General features: G+C 32.6%; 1 protein-coding gene across 1 annotated transcript; it reads right to left on the bottom strand.

Annotated features, from left to right (window-relative positions):
* Positions 1 to 5,377: 5,377 nt before the first annotated feature.
* Positions 5,378 to 22,530, bottom strand: LOC143241771 (S-adenosylmethionine decarboxylase proenzyme-like). The gene is made up of 9 exons (XM_076484998.1): positions 21,711 to 22,530; positions 18,959 to 19,033; positions 17,567 to 17,594; positions 12,949 to 12,991; positions 12,550 to 12,614; positions 10,972 to 11,147; positions 10,143 to 10,217; positions 8,131 to 8,211; positions 5,378 to 7,091 (listed from the first exon to the last, which is right to left on the bottom strand). The coding sequence occupies exons 1-9, from the start codon at positions 21,849 to 21,851 to the stop codon at positions 6,957 to 6,959; spliced, it is 819 nt and encodes a 272-aa protein (XP_076341113.1). The 5' UTR covers positions 21,852 to 22,530; the 3' UTR covers positions 5,378 to 6,956.
* Positions 22,531 to 27,114: the final 4,584 nt, after the last annotated feature.

Raw genomic sequence — 27,114 nt, 5'->3', positions numbered from 1 at the left:
GGCCCCAAAACCCACAGCAGTCTGTATAAAGGTTACAGGGTGGCCCCAAAACCCACAGCAGTCTGTATAAAGGTTACAGGGTGGCCCCAAAACCCACAGCAGTCTGTATAAAGGTTACAGGGTGGCCCCAAAACCCACAGCAGTCTGTATAAAGGTTACAGGATGACCCCAAAACCCACAGCAGTCTGTATAAAGGTTACAGGGTGACCCCAAAACCCACAGCAGTCTGTATAAAGGTTACAGGGTGACCCCAAAATACACAGCAGTCTGTATAAAGGGTACATGGTGCCCTAAAAAAGTGCTTGGAGTGGAACACAGCAAGTTTTACTTTCGTTGGATCTGGCGTGGCCATAATCTCTCACTTACCCGAACTGTGAATCCCAAGGGTCGTGACTCGTTCCCACTTTAGGAAAATAGAGACGCCCTTCAATCTCGTTTTTGTTTTGAGTAACGTGGGTAAGCTGGTGAAACTTGGGTGCTTGTTTTAACTCACAAATTACAAACTTTCTTATTCTGTAGAACACTGGTTAGACAGAGATGTTGCATCATAACAAGTAACTTACTGCTTTACTTATTACAATATTCAGTGGAAAGAACCGCTGCAGTAAATAATCCTTTTTGTAAACACATACGGAACCCTGGCGGCAATTAACTGTAATGTTTACAGTATCTTTTATTTCGAATTTTGTGACTTGTGTATTATTAGCAAACTTAGACTGTTGATATCCGTTTTCTGATGAATTTTGCAAAAACCTGATCGAAGCCTAGCTATACCTAATTGTGAAGTAACTTTAGTTTGTAAATTTCCATGAAAAATACTACCGTGGCAAACACTCTTACACAAAATTCCAGTTCATCTGGGGCCTTACTAATACACACAGCAGTATGTATACAGATACCAACGAATAGGGGAATTGACCACACCTTATAACGCCCCTGTGACTGAAATGGGGAGCGTATTTGGAGACAGGTTGCTAGTCGAAATTTCTAAATAGTAGACCATCCCAATGCAATGGGGTAGTTTGTACCTATTCGCTAATATTAGGGTTTGAACGAACAGATGTTGGAGTGATATATTTTATTATAGTTCGATTTCGTTTATATAATTAAAAGAAGTAAATACAGACTCTTAAATTAGAAACAGTTTGTCTTGTAAGGCAAATATGGTGCGAAGCACTATGAGAAAGCCTACTAGAAGTTGCGTGTTTGTTTTTGAATTTCACGCAAAGCTACACGAGAACTATCTGTGTTAGCCGTCTCTAATTTTGCAGTGTAAAATTAGATAGAAGGCAACTAGTCATCACCACCCACCGCCAATTCTTGGGGTACTCTTTTACCAACGAATAGTGGAATTGACATTACTTATAGCACCCCCACGGCTAAAAAAGCGAGCATATTAGGTGTGACCGGAATTCGAACCCGTGACCCTCATATTACGAGTGCCTTCCAGCCATGCCAAGAATAAACAGCTCTTAAATTATTTTGCACTTTGCTTAACGGAAACAACAATAAACGTATTTATTTATTGTACGTTACAAAATTTAGGGTTCACATTAGCCAATCGTTACGATGGTTCGTGTGTGTGAAAGCGTAAAGATTGGTTCACCCAAGTCTTTTATGCTAAGAATATTTGTTGGGTGTCTCTCATATTGACGTACAGGAAAAACTCCTAATTAATATAAATCTAGGTCAGCATCTGGACTTCGCTAATCGAATAATGTTATTCTGATAACACACAGCCGGCTCTCAAAGTGGGGAGAGAACACCCACCTTCGGATGCACAGTCCTACATTCTAATAACTAATCCAGGTCTGATCCAACTGAACATTAAAATTCGCAGTCTTGCACTCTAACAAGTAATCCAACTCCTGATTTTCCTGACAAAATAAAACAATGTTCAAATTAACCATTCTATAACAAAATAAACGTCTCACCAGTTTAATTGCTAAATTCAGGGGTTCGATTCCCCTCGGTGGCTTCGCTATAAGAAAACACACACAGTCTAATTGTAATATATTATCATATTTTCTACCAACCAATGGGATCACAGTCAGTATTACAACAAACTAATATTTAATGTCTTATAAACGACTTAAATAACGTTTCGATTAACTCTGTATGTTGTTAACCACTTCGTTTGACAAGTTCCAGTACAATCTAATATGGCCGCCCTCGCACACTCATTTCTTACCCTTTTTCATAAAGTTATGGATTCCAGTTTTCACTTCTTGTAAAGTGTCCGAGGGTCGCGGGTTCGCGCCCGCGTCGCGCTAAACATGCTCACCCTCCCAGCCGTGGGGGTGTATAATGTGACGGTCAATCCCACTATTCGTTGGTAAAAGAGTAGCCCAAGAGTTGGCGGTGGGTGGTGATGACTAGCTGCCTTCCCTCTAGTCTTACACTGCTAAATTAGGGACGGCTAGCACAGATAGCCCTCGAGTAGCTTTGTGCGAAATTCCAAAACAAACAAACTTGTAAAGTGTCAGTGGCGACCACTGCCAACAACCGTTATTTCCATATAATACCAATAACAGTTACGAAAACAAAACTTATATTAACCTTAGCCTATTTTTCACAAATATTAAACTTGTTTTCGAAATATAGCGAAAGGCTTCGTCGACACCAAGATGAAACAGAAACTGAAGATAAGACAGTTCCTAGTGGAACCCGTTTTGAATTGAACCAGAAGGAAATATTTTAAATTTTCACGACTTTTTGTGACTTAGAGTTTCCATAAATGGTAAAAATTACAAGAGAACTTTACTCCGCAAATTACCAAGTTTATTTTAAAAACTGATCTTCTATTAATTTAAATTCATCTATTTCTACACAATATAAAATATCCCATCAGCAGTTCTTGTATTAAATACAAAGTCTTTTGTTCTTGTAATTATTAAAATCAAAACTTTCCCATTGTAGTATTTTGAACTAGATAATCAACGTAGAAGGTCCTTTACTAAAAAATAACCTCATTACTTTGCTCACCCGTTTTTGTTTTGTTGTTTGTTTTTTGCGTGCAAGTCATACGTTATTAGGAACATTCAATCAATAAATGTGTGGACTCGCACGCAATTTTTGTATAAATGGTTTAGGATAATAGTCGGAAACAATGGTTAAGGCCAGTAAGGTTAAGACAAATTTACATGTAGTCAATACTGTTGACAAAAAAACATTCTTCAAAACATATTTACAATTATTCAGTACTGTTAAAACAATTTTTTCCTACAAAAAAGAAATTTAGAATTATTAGCACTGATAAGCAATATTTTTCCTAAGCTTAAGTATCTCTATGTATAGCACATAATGTAGGTTTACAGGTTGAAACTTTGTTCAAAATTGAATTTCTTACGCGCATTTGAGAGCAACAATTTAATTTTGAGTATATATATATATATATATATATATTTATACGTGTATCTTACTATTTACCTTTTGTAATTTTGGTTAAATTTCCTTTGAACTACGTTTTTTAGAATGGTAAACTAGTGGCCTCTAGTGCATTCCTGAAGAATCTCGAAAAATATTTTGTAAATACAGAAATATGATTGTTTCCGTCCACCCTAAATATATGTTTGCAAAATATGGACCCGATATTTCAAATAATAACTCATTTTCCAGAAAAAAAATCCGTTAATTTCTTTTACAGAACTGTTGAAGTTCGTATTGTACTAATTTACCGGTAGGCTTAAGGCAATATACTGTTGATGATTGAGGCTGATTTTTTAGTATTTGTTTAATGTATCAGATTGTTAACAACAAGTATTTTTTAATTCGTCTATTAACTTGTTTGTTTCGTAATATCACAGCGGAAGGTCTACTTTTGTTATATCTCAATCACAATTAATAAACAGCTTGATAACAATTACCTAGGCCTAGATAGATCGATTCAGTAAAATATTTTCTTTGTTTTTTAGTGTCTCATCTGCACAAAAAATAATAATCGTGGAACTGTTCTTCACGTAATGCCAAACAAACAAGCCTGACAAACTGCGTCCTCACAAAACATAACGGGATAAAGAAATGAGAAGGTTTGATTGACTTAGTGTTTTATGGCACAAAGCAGCTAGGTTATCTGTGCCAAACATCCGGTAAAAAAGGTAAAAGTAAATTTAGCAAAATTCACAATAGGATATTACGGTAAAACAAAACAAAGTTTAAAAAACACATAGTATAAAACCAATGTTTACATTTAGTCTACAATGTTAAGAGAAAGCTACAGTAACATAAGTTGTAAAGGACTTTCTGTAGCATAATTGTAATTATCATAACTCGCCAGGAAGACTAACAGGGGTAAAATCACCAAAACTGTAAGTGGATAACTGTTACTTATGTGGAATTCCTCAGGTATCCCAATGTGCAAAGTGTCAGTACATTAATGTAACATTTAGTACAATTCATTTCATCAGGTGTTATGTTATTCCTTTCCCACTGTCTTTTATTACCATCATGGGTATCCATGGTACCCAAACCAGAATCTCTGAATGGTACACTTTATCAACACTAACAAAGTTTCTTGCATTTCAAGATTCCTTGGCATCATGTAAAAAAACAAAAGAACTGTTTTCCAGAATTCATATTTTTAAAAAATTTAGATAAAATTATTTTAACAGGAACAGTGAAATTATGGTGTTTTCAACTTACAATTTATTCCAGCAATGACAATAACTGCTAAGATACAAGAATAATCAGACAATTTCTGTACATTCCACTAACCAGATGACCATATATATTGTTTTGGAGAAGTTGGGTAAATTTTTGAACGAGAGAGTTCTTTAAGTGTATTGTTGAGCATGTTTGTATTTGCTTACAGCAAAGCCACACTGGGCTATCTGCTGTGTCCATCAAGGGGAATTGAATCCCTGATTTTAGCAATGTAAATCTGAAGACTTACTGCTGTTCCAGCAGGGGATGTGTATTCCAGACGCTATCTGAACCAACCACCTGTTACAATTGGAAGACTTTCTCAATTTGATGTAACACAACACCACTTACACCATGAAGAAACTAAATTTGGAAATATTATCTATGAGGACTTCAAACTCTTCTGTGCCCCCCAACCACATTATAAACTGATGTTGTTGCTCAACTGGTATGATTACACATATGAGAGACCACACTTAGGCACACGTCTGAAGAGATGCCATCACAAGAATGGGGCCTAGTTTTCACAAGAATGCATGTGGTGTTTGATCAGTGGGATGTACACGTTTTCTTAGACCCTTCACAAGCTGCTTCTTATGCTCCACATGTTAAAATGTGCTGTGAAGAGGCATGTTTAACAACATACTGCAAGGTTTAAACTCTGGACCTTTCAATACGTAGATTGGTATACTATACTGGTACACACCTTGTTTCTTATTCAGAAGTACAACTGTTGTAGCAAAAACACTAGACTTTATTTATATTACTGAGCAATAACTACAATCTAATAAACCAAAAGACAGATCATAATATGAAGACATTGGAAAAAGACTGAACCACATTAAAAGCAACAAGAATATTGGAAAATTTCATCCAAAAAAAACCAAAGGCCCAGTTTCAAAATCATGAAAAACAACAACAACAAAAAACACACCACGTCTGGACATATCAAGATTTGAATATTTTTTAACTACTCGTGTAATAATGAAGTAAGAGTGCTGTTGATAATAATACATCTATATTAAGATAACATACAAACCAAACAGAAAAGATGTAAACTGTGCAGTATTCTATCTACTTCACAATCTAGAAATATAGCTAAGTCAGGTCAGTACAAGGTAAATTTTTTTGTTTTTTGTGGTTACACCAGCTTAACATCAGCAGCATATGCAATTAAATAAGAATTGTAAGAAACTGTTGAAGTGCACCAACAAAGCAAAGAACCTATCGATACCACAAGGTGAAAAGAGCTTCTAAACATATCAAATCAAATCCCAAGCTAATTTCATACAGGAGACGTTTAAAAAAAACGTTTAACATTACAAATTAATACGAAATTTTTTTCAAAAAAATAAGTCCATGATATAACAGGAATGACTTTGGTTCTTCTTTCATTTTAGCTGACGTACAATTTTAAAATAATCCCTTTCCTGGAGGAGCGTGTTTTGCAACTTTTACGACACAACCAGTCAACACACTGATGTGCTAATGACCTCCCAGTTTCAAATGTTTAAAGAATGCTAAAAGTGTAACAGTTGTACACATCTTTGAATGCTAGAAAATCACATCAAAATATCAGCAGTAGAGCCACAAACCAACTCTGATAACACCTGTGTTTAACTGTTACATGATCAGTTACACAATCAGTAAGAGTTAAAGGACACAAAAACTAACAAACAATTTTAGGAAATTATTCCAAAAAACTGAAAGAAATTATCACCTATACTAAAAAACATAGGTTTTTTTAACGAGAACACTGTAGTTAAATTTTTGCTAAAACTGCAGAATTCACTATCTCACAGGTAAACAAGTTGACATAACATAAAAGCAGGAAATTAGCCAGTTAATTGTGTTAATCATAAGGTTTCACTTGAACTCTACTTAGTTTCTGATCTAAAATGCTGACAGACTCTGAACACTGTCTTTCTCAGATCAAAACGTTTCATAGGTCATGATCCTTTGTTAAACAGAAATGAGTAAACAAGTTCCCTCGTATGACAACATCTCTTGGTTCTATTGTATACCACTTCCATCTTGGTGGTAAAGGAACCACCTACTTCCGAATCACGATAGACGTTCAGTCTGACATTCATGTGAGCAAACTGAACAAGTTTGAACTTAAACTCTGTATTTCCCCATTGGGCAAACCCGAAACAGGGGGGAAAAAACAACAACAAAAAATAATAAATTCATCAGGAAACCCTCTCCCACAAAAGGTCTGCTGTGATACAAAGTTCTACAAACATTAATCTGGTGGTATTATAAAAAGGAGATATAAAACACAAGATATGTCCAGACAGGTGGTACTTCAGGAATCAACTGGGAGCCTTTGCAAACAGTGCATAAGTGAGACTGTAATTCTTAAACTCGCACAATTGCCACTCCTTGCGTTGGTAGTTCTTGAAGTGACACTCCTGATACTCTGAAGGAACGTTAGCAACAACAGAAGCCTGAAAGACAAAACATTTTCATGAATTGGATGACATAATGGGGGGTGGACAGTTTTAGTCTGGCAATTTTTTTTTTTTAACTTTTTCAATTCAGTAATCTATTGAGTTAACATGTTTAATACAGTGAAAAAAATTCTCTTCATTTAAATCTATTTTTACAGTTTACAGCATAGAAGAGAGTGAGTAGAATAATTGCCCTTTAGTTTCTCTGTGGGATAAACACAACATTATCAATTCATATATCACTTAATTTTTCTTCCCAGTTTATACCCTAAATGGGATTATAATGTTGGGTGGGTTTCTGAGCTTTATATCATGTTTTATGACTACATTTTTAATACACCTTTGTTACATTAAATCCACGTTTTAAAGCAAATTTTATAGATAAAGTGTAATACAAACAAAGGCAAATAGTCTGTTGTACAAAATAAACGATACTCTTTGGAGTTCAGAACTGTTAGAACTTTTGAATAAAAAATTTCCTCCCATGAAAAAACTTTGTTATCAACTTTTCCCAAGAAGTCTAGAATAAGACTTAACTATTTTATAAATGTCATAAGGCTTCGTCTATAAAAACCTGTTTTGACGTATAAAACTTCCATTTTACTAAGAAGCTTAAAAAGAAAGAGTTCTGATGATAAAAAGAAAGTTCTCACAAAATTAAATTTTTTATAAAAGAGAAAACCAATAATAAACAATTGACCTTTTACCAAAACATAAATATCCATGTTCAAATGAACACTTAAAACAAATAAAGTCAGATAAAGTTTTCACATGCAGTTTCTTTCAAATCAAATAAATTGCTCCTGTACTTTAAGCCTGAATTTTCGATCTGAATGGCACGTTACATGAGGTAAATAGAACAGAAGGAAAGTCATTCAACCAGTCACACTTCACCAAATGGCTCTCAGTACATCTTCAACTGTACTCCTTTACAAATTACAGACTCTTTGGTCCACAGACCAACACATTTTCTACTAGACTACACTCAGTCCACTCTAGGCTTAATGCAGGATGTGTGTGTATTAATCTAAATTACCTTGTTTGCAAATATGGTCAGAGTGAATTTTCCTGGGTTGAACATTTTCATCAGGCGCACAATCAGATCTTGATACGATTCCTGAATATGAGCAAAAAGTATGAAAACTGTTTTAATAACTCACCTATTTTGTACCATTTACAATTAATAATGATTACTTATCTCATCTGAAACAGTTAGCTGCAACAAGCCCATCTCTCATAGCAACACCTCAATCAACCCTCTACTTTTCCATCATCTTGAAATGTACAAAATACTAATTTTACATCAGTATCAGAATTTGTTACATTGTTGTCTTTGACAAATGAATTCAGTTAACGGCATAAGCCATAGAAAGCACTTTATTCTCCAATTACCAGTTTAAGTTCATGTAACCTCTTTGGAAAATACTATTAGAAGTAGGCATTATATTAACCCTTTTGCAATAGGCTTGGTATAATATACGAGTTCCTCTACACATTTGCACTTCTTAAGTATTTCCACCATAACTTTTGATACAGCATGTATATCTTCACAAAATTTGGTAGACTTTTGGTGAAGATTACAAGTGTTTTATATGCAAAAAATCAGTTTTTAAAAAGAAATATTTTTACTAAAATTTGTTTGTGAAAGTAGTGTTTCATTACTAGTCTGAGTGCAAAGCTATTTCATATTATGATTAAAAATCTATTTTTCATCCAAAAAATTTCAAATATTATTTCCACAATTTCTTAAAACCTCCTAAGCACATTTCAAACATTTGTTTTCAGTAAGATTTTAATGTTATTTTCTATACACTATCTATATGGGGCCTTTCACCTGACCAACCTCATAACCATCACAAAAAATAAATATAAATTTTCCTTTTGTCATGCTGGAATGACATATTATAACAAGATTATACAAATATTTCATAAAGTCTCATAATGCTATATATTTACACATGTATATTTGTTACATTTTGTATTATATTCACCTTCCACTTAGGCCTACATAATATTATACATCTTGCACTGATGAAGTGCACATGCACTCACGCTACAAATCTCGTAATATAAAACTGACCTTTAGTGTTCCCCGTTTTGGCTGTGTTTTAGTGGACTAGTATTATACAAGTCACATTTCAACCGCTATACATAGATTAAACTCATTTTTCTTAAAATATAAAACAATAAATCACGAAGCAAACAATTATTTCTTCTCACTACAACCTTTGAACATGTCTGTCCGTGTCTATATGTATTTATTTCAGTGGAATAAACAAAAACGATAAGTTACCATACTGTTACTATAGAATCCCACTCTAACTGTATAAAATTTATTAAGCTTAGTAACTAAGATGTATTTAGGTTTAAAAAACATGAAACATCAAGCAAATTAAAAGGCACAACCTACCTTCTTGAAATCTTGGTTTGAAAGAACATGTTAGCCTTTTCAAAGATTAATATGGCTGAGAAAACCATTAGGGGACATCCTAAGTTTCTGACTGGTTATTCACATGATATATTGAAGAAGTGTACAAAGGACCATTTCCAAAAATAGAAAGAGGTGAATGGGACCACCATGTATGATTTAGTAAATCAGCCATATCTTAATAAAATACAAACATACAAGGTTCTTATTTTATATTCTAGCTTGTTAATATTGGTAATTTGAATTCCTGATTTGTACAAAACTATAGACTTAGTATTTTGACATCAGAAACATCTAATGATTAATTCACTTAGAAAATATCAAAGTTTTTAGTATGATAAAATTTTACAAGCTGTTTTTACTATTTACTTTTTAACTTGTGAACAATGTCAAGTTTTGAGACAGGTGTCTTTGTAAGACAATAGAGATTTACTTATGTTCATGATCACATACAACATTTGAGATATAACATGAATGTACATTAATCTTTAATGATCATTTCTCACTGTCACAGATGAAACATTTTATAGAAATAAATAGCTATCTAAACTTCATATTGTTTACTTGCGAGTTTTAAACACAGCCAAAGGTTCATGCTAAACATGAGATCAAGAACTTACCTGTGGAGCATTGGTTTCAAAGCTAACATAAGAACAATGAGGCTCAGGCGTGACATGGATTGTTATATAATAGCCCTGTAAGGAAGAAATTGTCCGAAATAATTCTTTCCAAAATTATTTAAATTGCTAGACGCATTTCTCACATGCACCTCTAATACATACATGCTCATTTATAAATATATTCCTATTTTAGTGTAATTAAATAATTACATGGATTGTTATATAATAGCCCTGTAAGGAAGAAATTGTCCAAAATAATTCTTTCCAAAATTATTTAAATTGCTAGATGCATTTCTCACATGCACCTTTAATATATACATGCTTATTTATAAATATATTCCTATTTTAGTGTAATTAAATAATTACATTCAAATAAAGCTAAATGAATAAAAAAATTATGAGGAAGGACTGCATTAAAAACAGCAAATCTCAGCCTCTGATTATTTATATTATAACCATAAATTCTTAAACCATAAACAAGACATTAAAATTAAACAAAATACACTGCATATTTTTAAAAATATCCTAGGGTATAAGCTACAACATGTGATTATTAAAATGAATCCTAGGTTTTGGAGGTGACTGCAGTAGTAGAACCCATTTTGCAGTGAGGATACACTGTCTATCAGTCTTAACTTCCAATGCACCAGTCTCACATATAAACACACACATTTCCATATTTATATTTTTGTCTTATTTTAATTTACTTAAAATTTATTCAGAAAAATTATAAACTAGAAGTTCAATGTAGAAACTTATAGGACAAATGTGTTAAGCCAACTTCAAATAATTTTAGCAAATTATAAATCTGTTATAGTTATGTACTCACTCCTTTTAGAAGACCATTCATTGAATATCCACAAGGATCAAAGAGAAAATCATCAATCACAACCCCAGGGAGCAGTGTGTCAATTCCAGATCGGTGAGTGGCTTCTTGAGCAGTACTGGAGACTTTCTTGGTGAAGATTCTCATTGTTTTAGAGTCCAATTGTTGCATAATGACTTGATTTAGTTCAGAAAAGTTATCAAAAGTATCTAATGGACTACCAACATTGGTCTAGGTAATTTTTCACTAAGATGGTAAAAGTCCAAACCAACAATAATTTTACTAACAATTCTATAACCTGAGAGGTAACCGTAAAATATTAATAACTAATAATACCAATGTGTGTCATTGTACATATTATCATTCAAAGAACATTTAACACAAATTACAGAACAAGCAGTCCTTGTATTACACAAAAATACATAGATATTTGCCAAACAACAATTCTAGCTAATATTATACAATTTACAATGTCATATCTGTGTGCATGTAACTGAATCACACCAGAAACAGCCCGTGTCATGATACTAAAATAGATAAATTTTCACATCCACCAATCTAAGTTAATATAGATTATACAGTTTTGTTTTGAAAATACAACTTTTACATTTTGTATAATGAAAGTCTACCAATAAATTTAAATGTTCTTGTAGTGTTGTTTTGTTTTGTTTTTTGTGTGTGTATAATGCTATACTCAGATCTGTTCTTCATTAATTAACTTTGTAGCTTATGAGTCTTGCAAAGACACAGCAAGGATTTAATTTGACTCTTAACTTCCAGTATTTATAAATTACATAGGAATAAGTTTTTTTACTTTTTTTATTTTTCCCACAACAGTTTTGAAACTTTATGTATGGTCCCAACAGGGATTATTTATGGGTAATGTGTCCCAGTAGCTATTTATGGGAACATTCTAAGGCAAAACTAGCACAAGAATATCTTAACATTTGATTTGTCCAATTGATATTAAATACTCTTAAAATATTATTGGTTCATACATAAACATTTCTAAGAAGGTTTAGTCATAGTATATTAGAATGAAATACAAAAGACCACTTCAGCAGCATGAAAGTTGAAATGAAGTTTAATTACCTAAATTTAAAAGTTCTGTAGTCTTCTGCTGATTGTTTAGTCTTTTGAAAAACCAGTAGAGTTACCTTCACATGTAGCACAGATTCATTTTTGGCACTGCCAATTATTTTGAACATACTGAGGGGTGGGACTACATCACATTCACCTAGCGCTTGTTGAACAATGCTCAAATTGTCCTCGAATCTGAGAGTTCTTCTAAGTTATCTTCTGATCGTTGATCTGACACAAGCAGCTCCATAGGTGAAGCAACAGAGTTCAAAATGATACAAGCCTGTTAGGAGAACTGCATTTAATGTTTAAAAGAAGTCAAAACTAAACAATCAGCAAAGTGCTACTGAACTTAACTCCAGTAGTACCTTCTGCTATGACAATCAAAATATTTGGATCAAACACCTGACAATCTTTTAACTTTAGTTGAGTTGTTTCCTAAATATTTTATCTGGAGTTATCACATTTAAATATAAGTACAATATCAGTAAAAGGATATTTCCAAAGTCTGATCTGGGGCTTGAACACCCACAAAATTATCAGAAGGGTTTAATGTGTACAAGTACCTACAAAGGAAGATAAGATGTTATATTAAAAGGTAATCTTTAGGGGTAAAACTCAACTGGTTAACTTTACAAACGATATTTTAACTGATAATACACAATGCTGTTGGTCTATACTCTGTCTTTAATTTTATCTACACAAGAAAAATACAATATCACAGAAAAGATATGGCTTTATTGGAAACAAACTAAAATAAAATAAAGCAATGCTTTAAATGATGTCTTCCAATAAAATGGCAAAAAATTTAAAACACCTAAAACATCTGAGTTTCTGCAATAAGAACTTTTCATAATTTTCTTAAAATAACTGATATAAAAAATACACCCAGAAGCTTACCAGCAGTCCTGGTTGACTCGACCCAAACAATAAGCAGCTCCATCTATAATTAAAAAAAATAAATGGAACACAAAACATAAGAAAATTCAAAAAAGTAATAATAACAAAATTCAGATTTTGTTTTGGTTATGTGTGATTAAAAGATAATTCCATGTCATAAGTCATTTATATATCACACACTAAACTTCAAGGTAGTTTCACTTCAAGATAAATGTTAATTATAACTTTTTTTTTTCTTTTTTTGGAAAACTCGACAAAGGAGCACAGCCTGAACACTTCGAAAAGAGAATGCTTTGTATGGAAGTAATTTCTTTTTGAGAGGCTAGTTAAGATAAGGTATGTTTGTATGCTCTATTTAGTAGACAGAGAATAAGACTGCATCTCCAAAGAGAAGGGTACAAAACAGTAAAGTAATATTTATTTAACTATTTAAGGATATCCACCCACTGTACCCTAACTTCTCACGAACTCTTAGGAGATTAAACACCCTTATCACAAAATAGTCGAAAAATTTATACAACATTTACTGTCCCCAAATTAACCTGAAAGCTATTATGAAATCCAATTTCAGAGTAAAAACTTTTTTACACAACGAAGATCATTTGCAAACTGCCCATTGTTTACATCTTGTCTGCTTAAGCTGTTAGGCTTCCTAAGTCATTTTAAGAGTACAAGTATATGAACACATGAGCATAGCTAAAAAACTGGAAGGAAGATAACAAATTCTCAACTCTGCCATCTCACAGCATGAAACAGAAACATGAGATCCAATTTCTCAAACTTTTAAAACTCTTTCACAGCTAAACACAACACTGAATTTCTTATAAAACAAACATTATACATAAACACTTTTTTTCAATCCCTGAATAACTTACAATCTTCACAAGATTAAAACTTAACTATTTCATTTGCACCACATTTCTTCATAATTTTTACCTTCAAACTCTTTACTCCTTATGTACATATTGTTGTTGTAATTACAAATACTGTGTTTGTTTTGTACCTATAAATTAATGATGGAATTCTGGTTTATTCTGAAACATTTAATAAATGTATTCTATTATCACTTTCAGGTTGTGATTTAGTATTAAAATGAATACAAGTAAATTACAATCCATTAGTTTTTATCAAATTCTTTATCTAACCAGTTCGTAGCATTAAAGGCTCTAGTTTGAAAAAACTAGAAAAAAGCAGAAAACTATTTTTAAAAGTATTACATTTAAAGTTTAAAAATTTATGTTTTATATAAATTAATTGTTCCCAATTATATCTGGTTTTAAACCACTGTTCACAAAACTGAATAATAATATTTTAAATCAAATTCCAATTAAAGTCTAACAAAAATTAAAATATCTTTTAGATTACTGTAATACAATAAACAAATACCACAGGAAAAGTGTTTTAATTAGTCTATCCTGAAAGACCTTAATGCTTTTTATTTGGAATTATCTGGAATATATTTAAAATGTGACAAAGCTTCAGGACTCCTAATTATTAAATGTCCCTTCTCCTAACAACTTTCAACTGAAATTTAGAAAAGCATTAAAACAGTCAAGTAATTTCCAAATATTCTTTCTAGTTTACTAAATATTTCAAGACATAAAAAAACTTTATTTCAAAGTTCAATTTAAAAAATAAAAATTACAGAAATAAAAATTTTCACTTATTTCAAACCTACAAATATATTTAAAAATGCTTTGTTTTTAAATAACCATAATTGTTCCTTGGAGTTATCTAGATGTACCTATGGTATATTCTAAATTAGGCACCAAACCTCTCGACTCCTGTTTATGAAACACATTGCATAATGTATTATGTAGTTTTACGATTAGTATCAAAATTATCTTAAACTTGGTGTTAAAGACTTTTTAATTAGGTTTTTATTTAAAACATTTGCAATACAAATAGTTAGTGTAAAATAAAAAAAATGAGAAAATTCGCCAATTTTAGGTAATTTTAAGCTTGAATTTATTACTTTTCAAAAACAGAGGGAGTTAGAAACTAGCTTTGCATACAACACTAGAAATGAAAGAGCCAGTGGATGTTGAGAGCACAAAACTTGGATTGTTGGAATAATCAAAAATAGGAATAATTATGAAAAGACATTTCAATCAGCTGATTATTTTCACAAGTTGTTACACTAACTGATTAAGTTATTTCAACTTAACTGAAAATGAGAAAAATTAAATAACAATACTTCAATTACTTATATAGTTGGTTTAATTAAAAACAGTAGTAAACAAATTTTAGTTAGTTTATTATTTTGTGACAACTGTTTTAATTATACTTTGATAATTAATAATTATAATCTATTGTATGAGTAGATGAGGAGTAGAGAAATATACATGTAAAAAATCGGTTTGGGTTGAGAAAGTTTTTATATAGAGGAGCGAACAACATTTTGACCTTCTGTGGTCATCATCAGGTTAACAAAGAAAGAAAGAGGTAACTGACTCATGGCTGACCACATGTTTGAAGGGGCTGTGTAATTGTGTAGGAATATAGAGGGCATGCTAAGATGTTTGATTATATTTATTAATATAGATATAAAGGATTTCCTTTGTATTGGTTTATTTTGGGCTTGAGTTGTTGTACAAGTAAGGCTTCTTTAATTTTGCGTTTGTTTCTTAATTTAGTATTCGAGTGTTTTCTGTGGTTATGCTGCGTTTATTTGATTTTCAGTGTTCGAAAACGTGTGAAGGTGACTTTTTGCGTTCTTTGAATCTGGTTCCCATTTTTCTACTTGTTTCTCCAATATAGAAGTCGTAGCAGTTATCACATTGTATTTTATAAATAATGTTGGTGTTGTGTTTGTCAGTGTAGTTTTTACATAGTATAGACCGTAGTTTTAGCCTGGTTTCTGAATAAATTTGGTATTAACTGGAATGTCATATTTTGTTACTACTTTTTGCAAATGTTGGTTATTTTTGTGCTGATGTTGGGAATATATGGTATGCAGCAATATATGGTTTCATGATTTTTAACTTCTGGTTTCTTAGTATGTTGAGTTGTCCATAAACAGCATGGGCATTCTCCAAATATGCAACATCAGCCAGCTCATTCAAAGACTATTTTAATTTCACGTCTAATCTTAATCAACTTAATCATAAAGCCTTAATGGCCAGTTTTGATGTTATATCCCTCTTTACAGAAATTCCAACTGCTGAAGCCTGCACGATAGCCTTAGAACTCTATATCTGAGACCCTAACCCATCTATAGACATTTCCAGCAACCAATTAGCAACCCTCATAAAATTTATTATGATGAAGACAAACTTCTTGTTCAACAACCACAACTACATACAAACAAATGGCCTAAGCAAGGGCAACCCAGTATAACCAGTTCTAGCCAATATTTTATGACAGAAGTTGAAACACAAGCAATTAACACAGCATTACAGCCACCACTATACTGCTGGTACAGAATGTAGATGACCCTATTGCAGGATTCAGATCTGCAGAACACACACTTAATTTTTCAATTACATTAACTCTATACATCCCAACATTAACTTCACATGTGAACAGGAAGAAAGCAATCAAATATCATTTCTTAACCTCAAAATTACAAGAACCGATACACAATTTAAAACACATCTACTGAAAAATCACCTACACTCAACTATACATTCCTTGTGACTCAGCACATGAAACAAAACAAAACAAAACTCGACATACTAAGAAAGAAAATAAACACAGCCTTTTATATAAAACTATACTCACCAGATAAAATTAATGATGAATTAGACAAAATAAAACAATACTTCATCAACAATAAGTTTCCTTCACAAACAGTAGAAAACATTATACGCACACACCTAGACAAAAAGCAAAATCAGCTAACAAAAGTAAATATATCCCACAAAATAAAAAACATGAAACCATACACTGCTGCATACCATATATTCCTGACATCAGCAGAAAAATAACAAACATTTGGCAAAACTAGTAACAAAATATGACATTCCAGTTAATACCAAATTTATTCAAAACCAGGCATAAACTGAGGTCTAAACTATGTAAAACTACATTGACAAACACCACCAACATTTCTTAAAAAATAAAATGTGATAACTGACACGACTTCTATGTTGGAGAAACAAGTAGAAAAATGGAAACCAAAATCACAGAACACAAAAAGTCACCTTCACATGTTTTTGAACACTGCAAGTCAAATAAACACAACATTACCATAGAAAACACCCAAATATTAAATAAACATAAAAAAATGTTAAATTAAAGAATCCTTACTTATACAACAACTCAAGTCCAAAATAAACCAAAACAAAGGAACACCTTTATACCTATATGAATAAATATAATCAAACATCTAAGCATGCCCTCTCCATTCCTACACTCAATTACACAACCCCCTTCAAACATGTGGTCAGCTATCGGTCAGTTACCTCTTTCTTTCTTTGTGAACCTGACGATGACCAAAGAAGGTCAAAACGTTATTCATTCCTCTACATAAAAATTTTCTCAACCCATACCAAACGTTTTTACATGTATTTTGTGCCAGTTAATCATCCATTTCTTTACAGCACATTATTGGACTTTACTGGAAGTTTGTTTATAGCTGGTATATTTGTACTAATAGAATTAGCATTATATTTACCTTCAAACAATCCATCTAAAACACTGACCTAGAAAAAGAAACAAAAACATCTTAGATAACATTGCCCAACAGAATTTTGGTTTATCACAAGTGACTAATTTAATGTTAAAATTTTTTTTTAGAATTAAATGAAAAAGAGTTAACAAATGGTACATTTGTACTGGTGATGTATACTTATATGCACATATGAACACAAATTAAAACTAAATACCCTAGGTAAACACATTATTGTGATTCTTTTTAAAAATAAAATAAACTATTTTATCTAGAACCTTGAAATAGCATATCACTAAAAAACTTGAAACTTTAACACTATAAAAATATGTTTCATTCTTAACCTAAAAAAGAATTAAAATCAAAATATTTAATTAAATTTGGAATGATAAAACTAATTGGATTCCACCTGCTAGCACTATGAAAACTGAACAATTGTTAATCTAATTTACAATAAATAAGGTATTTTGACAAAGAACACCATTAGAGTAAATCTCTAATGATTGCAAGTTTGTTTAATAACAGTTGTTATAAAGCCCTTAATTAAATCCAATGTAACTGCTGGAATTAATATACATTCCACTTTCTTTCTTTTTTTTTTTACCCTCACATTTCACACAGAGCAAGAAAATCACAATTTTTCATAATGGAATTTCACTTAGGTAACCATCTTCCTCTTCCAGAATGCTTAAGAATGACTTCACTTTTATAAAGCCAAATGAGTCATTAAAGATACTAGAAATATATCTGATACACATATAAACAGTACATCTGGCAAGTAGCCTTGAATCCTTTTAATAGTTTAGCTTGTTCTTTATTCTAAACAGAATCTACAAAAATAACTTCCAACGAGTTGTAGAGGCCTTGTAAAAAAATCACATCTTATGTGATGGTAACAAACACGTTACATCTACCTGGCAGCACACTGGTATTACAGACTCGCCAAAAAACAGTGTAGTTGTCTCTAGCACTAAAATGGTTATGGAGTATAATAGATTTTGAGTACTATATATTTTAACTCTAATTATAGTTACTCATTAATGTTGAATAGCATTTCATAGGTTTTCACTACTTGAAATCTACAAATGGTGAAGAGCTATTAAGGAACATACTGTATTAACATTTTCATAAAACTGAAGAATCATTGTGTATCAGTTTTGTAGAAAAAATAATAGGATTCAAAAGTATTTATATACTAGTGTCTTAAGTACCTCCACACACAACCTTTTAGAAATTCATTCTCTAAGGAGCTAAGATGGCAGATCTATTCTAAGTGTACACCAATAAAATAACTAATTTTAAAATACTGTACTTTAGACATTTCATATCACGTGGTCAATAACATAAAACCTTATGAAATAAAAAGAAATGTTTTCTAGCTGGAAGAAGAAACTATACCTCATCTTCAAAACTTGTATGTGGTTGCAGCTGCAGCTCTGGACGTACAAAGTTCTTTCTGGAGTAGAAAATATCCTAAAAAACAATAATATATTCATACTTTGATTTATAAGTCTATGGTTTAAATATACTCACTAATTCAATAGGTGCACACTGGAAGATGGAAATAAAACTACGACTCATTCACTAATGACTTGCATGTTCATTTGAAACCAACAGTTGAAAGCTTGGGAATTGAGGTTATATTATTACATCTCTTCCTGTTTTTCTAATGAAAATTATTCAAAATTTACATTGTTGCCCAGCTGACATTAATATTATGACAAAAAATTTAGACAACTTGAATTTACTGTAAGAATAAGACTGATGTTATAACCAACTGACCAAGCTGGACAGTAAGTGGAATTTGATAAACCAACTGATTGTCAGGCACATTAAACAATTAAATTCAAATCAGTTGATTATTCTCATGTGAAACATGTATAATTGACACAACAGTATTGGTAACACTAATTTGTTGATTGTTTTTATTAGTCATAATGCTAATTAGCTGAAAGAATAAGAAACACTTATTTTAATTATTTGATTAAGTAACAATAACTAATGTAATTAATGCTAATAGGTGACTGATTAATCATAACAGCTCTAAAAGATGTCTACATTCAGGATTTGAAATTTCTCCAATTCTTCAACATAACATATGAATAATTTAAGTTCCAGTGCCAGTAAAAACAAGTTGTTCCTCATAGTTGCTTTAGTTTATCTGAATTTACCACAAAACTGATCAACTACTACCTGCACTAGTAGTTCCTAATGTAGGAATGATAGACGAGAAGGAAGGCAGCTTGTCAATATTAACCACCAAAAAGTCCTGTGCTGTTCTTTACCAACAAATAATGGGATTGCTTGTCACATTATGACACCCTAACAGCTGAAAAGGTGAGCATGTTTACTGATGAGAATTTGAACCTATGACTCACAAACTGAGTTGAGCTCTCAAACTACCAGACCACAAATATCAGACAAATTTTGTAGTATCTGCCTATAAGGATCTGAATACAATATTTCTTGTCCACAGTGTATAGGTATAATGCTTCAAATGAAAACAAAGGGGAGGAAAAAATTTATGAAACACTTTAAACCCAACATTTTTTCTCGTGAGGGTGGGGCTACCATTCCATGCTCCTTACAAATAAAAACACTTTTGAAAGTAAGCTACGCTGAACCTTTTTTTATGTTTTTTGGTCACAACATGATAAAAACCTTACAACCCAAGTGCTTTCAAAAAGGTGAACCTTTCTTCTTCAGAGGAAAACTGGAAATATATATCCAAGGTGTGATGACCTCAAACTTTAGTGTAAAGTCGCTAAATTTGGTTAATTTGAGAGTTCTGTGCTTTTTAGTACATTCATTTATCAAAATTGTAAAGCATAGCTGGAAAGCATAGTTTAAAGTTTGTTGACTATTGTGCCTAGAGTATTTCTTGGTAAATCACCCTTTCTAACGAGCTGTCCTCATTCTGACTTCACTGGTTGCGGTTAACTCCTTACAAAATATTTAGTTTCTATTTATTTCTGTAACAAACCAAAATGTCTTTTTAACTTAATTATGTTTTAAATGCAGGAAGTTAACTTCTTTTTACAAGATTTTTCAAAAACTGAATTAAAATTTCCTAACCCTTACTTCGACAAACACTTGATAACCTTTGTCATTTATAAAACGTCTTCCACCTTCAAATGAATGTTCTTTAACTGAAAAATCTTCCTCAGAACATGCCGTTTTGTATCATCAGGATAATTTATTAAAGTTTAATCACCCAAAACTGTGGGAGTTGCACAAAATACAGAGAATTTTTCTGGCACAAGTCACTGACACAAGCTCAAAACTAAGTATTTTTCCAGTATGCTGCTGGAATGGTAATATAAAGCAATTACCACACACACACACACCTAAAAAATCACTTTCTCCAGATACTATTGCAACCATGGGCAACATTAAAATGTTGGAAATATGTTGAGTGGCAGAAATTTTCCTCCCAAGAAAGAGATTTTAGCCTTCAAATTATAGACTCATTTTCATACTAACCACAACCAACAGGGTCCAAATATTTCACAATACAGAACAGCTTTAAACTTTTGTCTACTGTGATCCTTGATGTACAGAATCAACAAAAAACATCTAGGAACAATCATTAATTGTTTATGTGCAATACGGAGAATAAATTAACAATTATAAGTGGAATCACTTTTGTTTATGGTATATGTTTAAAGCTTCTTACACAACTTCATAGCATACAGCAATAAACCTACAAATTGGTTCACATAATCAATGTTAAAAAAGTGACAAAGACATCAACAGCAATTAAGGTTAACATAATTTTAAAATATGTACAATTAAAAAATCTAATTTTCTTAGGGTTAATGTACAGACTGTACTTATTAGCAATTAACAGCTCCCACATTTCATTACGTTACAGCATTATCTGACTTTTTTCATTTTGTTAAAAATTTTAATTAAATAGCAAACACCAGAAACAAGTCAGTGACACAAAAAACATTGATACTTCATGATAATAAAGTAAAACACTCAAAATTACAACTACATAAATACGAACTGTAGGAAAACAACAAAAGATACATTCAAGATTATGAAACTATTCTGATGACAAAATAAATACTTTGGTTCCATTGGCAACAGGTTTGCTATGCAACAAAACTTTTAGGTTGTGCATCTGAAAAAGAATCTGGCTTACCAGAACTTCATCAAATCCTGTATATTCCTGCACCAAGTACAGCAAAGGTTGAACGGCTCTCAGTAGTGTAGTGGAACCACAGGTCTTCAAAATAAAGTGACTCTTGGAGACAAACATGCTGCTCTCGCTACAAAATAACATCAAAAAACTCAGTACAGGTCACAGCAAGAAGGTGGAGACTTACCTCGCTGAACGCCGTAGGGTCGGTGCAAAGACTGCACTCGGTAGCAAGTAACAGCCCTGACACTCCGCTACGTGCCAGCACTAAATGCATTATTTCTCGTTTTTTCTTTGTGTTAAAAGTTTTAATGAAATAGCAAACATTAACAAAAAAAAATAAAAACCAAAAAAAAAAAAAACCATTAAGACTACATGGAGCCCCAAAAGTGGATATGCATCACTTCAGGTATGTTGCATACTAACAAGTATTGAATAGCAAAGTTTTTTTTTGTTTTGTTTTTTTATACATAACTATTTTAACTAATACATTTATGTGCAAAATTAAAAACAACAACCATGTATTACTATTAATCTACATTCAATACAAAAAAATTCAAATCAACCCAATAAAAAGTTGCACACTTTATCACAATTAGATTTGTTTTTTTATTAAATAAAATATTTACTTGTATAAAATCACTTTTATAATGTATTTAACCAACATACATTATAATCTCAAAAGAAACCTGGAGTGAACAATATATACAGGCACATGCAAATCAATGTCCAGGCAATGTTAACATTTTCATATCTTGTTTATGAAAAGCTTAATACCGTTATTACTTTAAGTATTTGTACACATCTAGACCATTGTAGAATTAAAAAAAAAATTGTACAGTTAGTAATTTGCTGAATGTTAAGTTTATACTGTCCTTAATGATGTCTTGCTTTACCAGTTATCTCACACTAAGCCTAGCTCATTTACAAGTTAAATTAATCTCCTTACCAGAGTGTATTGGAATAAAAATTGACTTTCATTCAATAGGACTGATAAATTTCAAGTATAATATATGTAAATTTATAATTAGATATATATAAAAAAAGGGGTGGGAGTATTTTTCTTGCACCACCGATGAAATGACAAACTTATGAAAAAACATCTGTGCAGGCTTTAGATGCAATATAACTGATTTTTTCAGTTACAAATTTTACAATGTGCTGAACTGTTTAGATATACTTTAATAATTATTCATGGTTCAAAAGCCGTTAAGTATCAATATTATCAAAGCAGTTTTATAAAGGGCAATTATTGGCCATTTATTTTTGAGTTCAAGTAAAATGACAAAAGGTTGTTTTTGAAATTAGTTACCAATATCTGTTCTTTCCTATATTATTGTCATTAAACAACACAGGAAGTATTGTCAAACATATACCACACATGGAAGTGAAAATAACATTACACTCCAGCAAAATAAAAATATATAATCCTGCAAATTTTTAAGATGACACAGAATATGAAATCCTGATTTATGTTTAATTCTAATTATAACACACAAAACAATGTTCACACAGCTTTATGTAATTTTTTTAAACAAAAATTACAATACGTTTTTTAAATCACATACAATTAAAGAAACAGCTACACATTAAGATATCTGTTGGTTAATAACATGATTATATCGCAGTTCCTGAAGGTAAATTATTCTAAGTTAAAATATATATCTTACACCAAGTTCAGGAATTTCCAAAGTCTGGACACAGAATACATTTTTCTTGGATACAATCCAAAATGTTGCCTAAAAAGTTTTATATTAGTAAACTTGAAAGCCTTAAAAAGGTAAAAGAAATCACTGATAATAACTACAACTTGTCAACTTGCTACTTAAATATTCAAGAATTTGAAAGTCATATCACTAAAAGTGCAGGTATGAATAGATACTAAGCCCTGTTGAAAATGCAGTCCACTTTTGGAGGTTTCCTTGAGCCCATAAAAACACTAGTGATAAAAATATTCAAATTTGGAAATAAAGTTTTAAACAGAATTTCTGAAAAGTACTGGCTCTATAACTGTGGGGATACAACTTATTAGCAAATCTATAGAAGGTTTTTACTGCATGGTTTTACCTCTCCAAGAGGAAGAATGGAAAAGAGGGATGGACTGGGACGGATGTACGGTGCACTACAGCTAAGGGCAACAAAGAACACAGAGGGGACGGAACGTACGATGCACCACAGCTGAGGACGACAAAGAACACAGAGGAGACGGAACGTACGATGCACCACAGCTAAGGGCGACAAAGAACACAGAGAAGACGGAACGTACGATGCACCACAGCTAAGGGCGACAAAGAACACAGAGAAGACGGAACGTACGATGCACCACAGCTAAGGGCTTAACAAAGAACACAGAGAAGACGGAACGTGCACGATGCACACACAGCTAAGGGCGACAAAGAACACAGAGGAGACGGAACGCGTCGATGCACCACAGCTAAGGCTAACAAAGAACAGAGAGAGACGGAACGCATCGATGCACCACACAGCTAAGGGCTACAAAGAACACAGAGGAGACGGAACGCGTCTGACGCACCACACAGCTAAGCTGCTTACAAAGAACACAGAGGAGACGGAACGCACGATGCACCACAGCTAAGGGCTTACAAAGAACACAGAGGAGACGGAACGCACGTGAATGCACTCACAGCTACGGGCTGACAAAGAACACAGAGGAGACGGAACGCACGATGCACCACAGCTACGGGCTGACAAAGAACACAGAGGAGACGGAACGCACGATGCACCACAGCTATGGGCTTACACAAAGAACACAGAGGAGACGGAACGCACGATGCACCACAGCCACGGGCTTAACAAAGAACACAGAGGAGACGGAACGCACGGATGCCCACCACACAGCACGTAATACTTAACAAAGAACACAGAGGAGACGGAACGCACGCATGCACCACAGCTAAGGGCTTACAAAGAACACAGAGGAGACGGAACGCACGATGCACCACTGGCAAGCGACAAAGAACACAGAGGAGACGGAATGTATGATGCACCACAGCTACAGTAATACAAAGAACACAGAGGGAGACGGAACGCACGATGCACCACACCACAGGGCCACAAAGAACACAGAGGAGACGAACAACTGATGCTCCACAGCTAAGGGCTTACAAAGAACACAGAGGAGACGGAACGCATCGATGCACCACAGCCAAGAGCGACAAAGAACAACACAGAGGGAGACGGAACGCACGATGCACCACAGCTAAGGGCTTACAAAGAACACAGAGGAGACGGAACGCACGATGCACCACACAGCTAAGGGCTACAAAGAACACAGAGGAGACGGAACGCATCGATGCACCACACAGCTAAGGGCGACAAAGAGAACACAGAGGAGACGGAACATAAGGTGCACAACAGCTAGGTGCGACAAGAAACACATGGAACAGAATGTATAGTACACAACAGCAGTGCACAAGAAAGAGATAGGATGCAAGTTACACACCAATAGCAATGCATGGGTGATGGAGTTATACTAAGAGATGAAATTCAGTTGAAATAAACAAACCACAGAACTTGTGCTAGACAGCTGTGTAGAAGTGCATTATAATTTGAAATATTAAATGTTATTTGATTACAACATGCACTGTACTTTAGTTATGCTTAACAATGCCATAAAATGCAAACTTGGCCTTGAAACTTGTGTTGTCTGAACTTCATTGTTATTACTTTAATTTATAACCAACAAATAGGATGCAGCAGTTCAAACTTAATTACATCTTTGAGGAAATTAATATACACACACACACACACGTGATTATGTCAAATTTGCAATGCATAAATGTTAACTCAATTGTAAACACGTGCAGCTTTGAATGTCATAAATCATGCATCTTACTTTGTGAAACACAGCTATATAACAATATCATGTTTCCTCTATTTTCAAGTTACTTTTTCAATGCAAAAGACCAAATGTAACTAGCACAAATGACATGGTTTCATACAGAAAAACAACTAAAATTTCATCTCTGTTAAGAACTCTGAAACTTAAAAGGTACCAACACACCCCCATTCCCTCAAAGCTGATAAAACCTGCAATAACACAGTAGTAAGAGTACTAGTGAACACTCTCTATAAAAAAAAGTGGTAACCCAGTATCTGCTGTAATTTAAAAAGTATATTTTCCAAAACTCCACTGTTTAAAGTGTAGTATTCAATCTGATGAATTTTCAAAAAAGTAGTCAAAGAAAAAGTCTTTGTAAAAGGTTAACAAAACATTAAAACTGTAAAAAAATAAAACGTTGTGTGGCTTCAATTTTTGTGCCTGGAATCTGACTAAATGAATATAAAACTCCTGATTACAAAACATGGAATAAACTTTATAAATTACAGCAGTAGTGGACACTTCCCCAGTTTTGCATTTTTTAATCACATTAAAGTGTCATTAAGCGAAGGGTCAATACCCACGGTTTCTAAAGCACCAGCGTCAGCCCAAGGCGGGACTGATAAATCTGGCTTCTCACTGAGGAAGGGAAGCAGGCCCATGAGTGCCTGCTGAAAAGGCTGAACAAATGAAAACAATCAGTGAAAACATGAATGATGTTGTACAATCATATTTAAAGACATACAATTAAAATTTGAAATAGAACAAACAGTATATCGTGTTGTCAAAAGTGAAAATATTCGCAAAAACGTGCATGTTGTTATATCCATGTTCTAACATTAACCTCAACATTTTTTTTTAAATATGCACATTAATCTCTTGTACATAGATATAAATAAAACACTAGAATTATCAGTTTTTTTATTTTGTGATAAATTATGGAATTGAATATTTCATTCTATTAAAATGAACACTATAAAAAATCTTACCACAATAACCACTCAATAAAGTGGGAAAATGAGAGATAACAATGGATAACATTAAAACTAAATTGTGACACTTTAGCTACATTTAATTAAGCTAAATTTTCAAATAACCTGTATCTCTATAGAAAGTTTAAAATATATTTTGTTTCAAACACACATCATTTGATCATAATTGTAACAACTTGTCACACAACAAAAATATTTTACTTGAAGCACCTATTCTTATGTATAAAAAAAAATAAGTATAATAGTTATGTATATATTCATACACTTGTTTCTATAATTACTTTTGTCATCTCACCCATCATGGGGATGAATATAATCCTTAAAGTGATAAAAAAAGGAAAGCCCACATTTTTTCATATGTCATTTCCTATTCAATGACTCAGTGAGTTCCTTCATACATTTATTACTTATAAACTCCCAAGGAACTATTTTTGAAAAGTTTATAATTACATACTTAGTTATAAATTATTACTGTACCTGTAGATTACGTTTCTCATTAACCTAAATAAACAGGCTTGTATGGGTAGAACTGAACTTTAATGAAGCCTTTAGTAAGGCTATTTTCAAAGACACC

This window comes from Tachypleus tridentatus, unplaced genomic scaffold (genome assembly GCF_004210375.1).
Source record: "Tachypleus tridentatus isolate NWPU-2018 unplaced genomic scaffold, ASM421037v1 Hic_cluster_1, whole genome shotgun sequence".
Lineage (NCBI taxonomy): Eukaryota > Metazoa > Arthropoda > Merostomata > Xiphosura > Limulidae > Tachypleus > Tachypleus tridentatus.
The sequence above is the reverse complement of the archived record's forward strand: the minus strand, read 5'-3'. Positions and strand labels throughout refer to the sequence as shown.

Coding starts and splice junctions, on each gene's coding strand:
- LOC143241771 (XM_076484998.1), bottom strand. CDS start 21,851: ATGTTATTTTGTAGCGAGAGCAGCATGTTTGTCTCCAAGAGTCACTTT. Junction 19,034..21,710: donor CAGGATTTGATGAAGTTCTG/GTAAGCCAGATT, acceptor ATTGTTTTTTAG/GATATTTTCTACTCCAGAAA. Junction 8,212..10,142: donor TTGAAACCAATGCTCCACAG/GTAAGTTCTTGA, acceptor GCTCATATTCAG/GAATCGTATCAAGATCTGAT.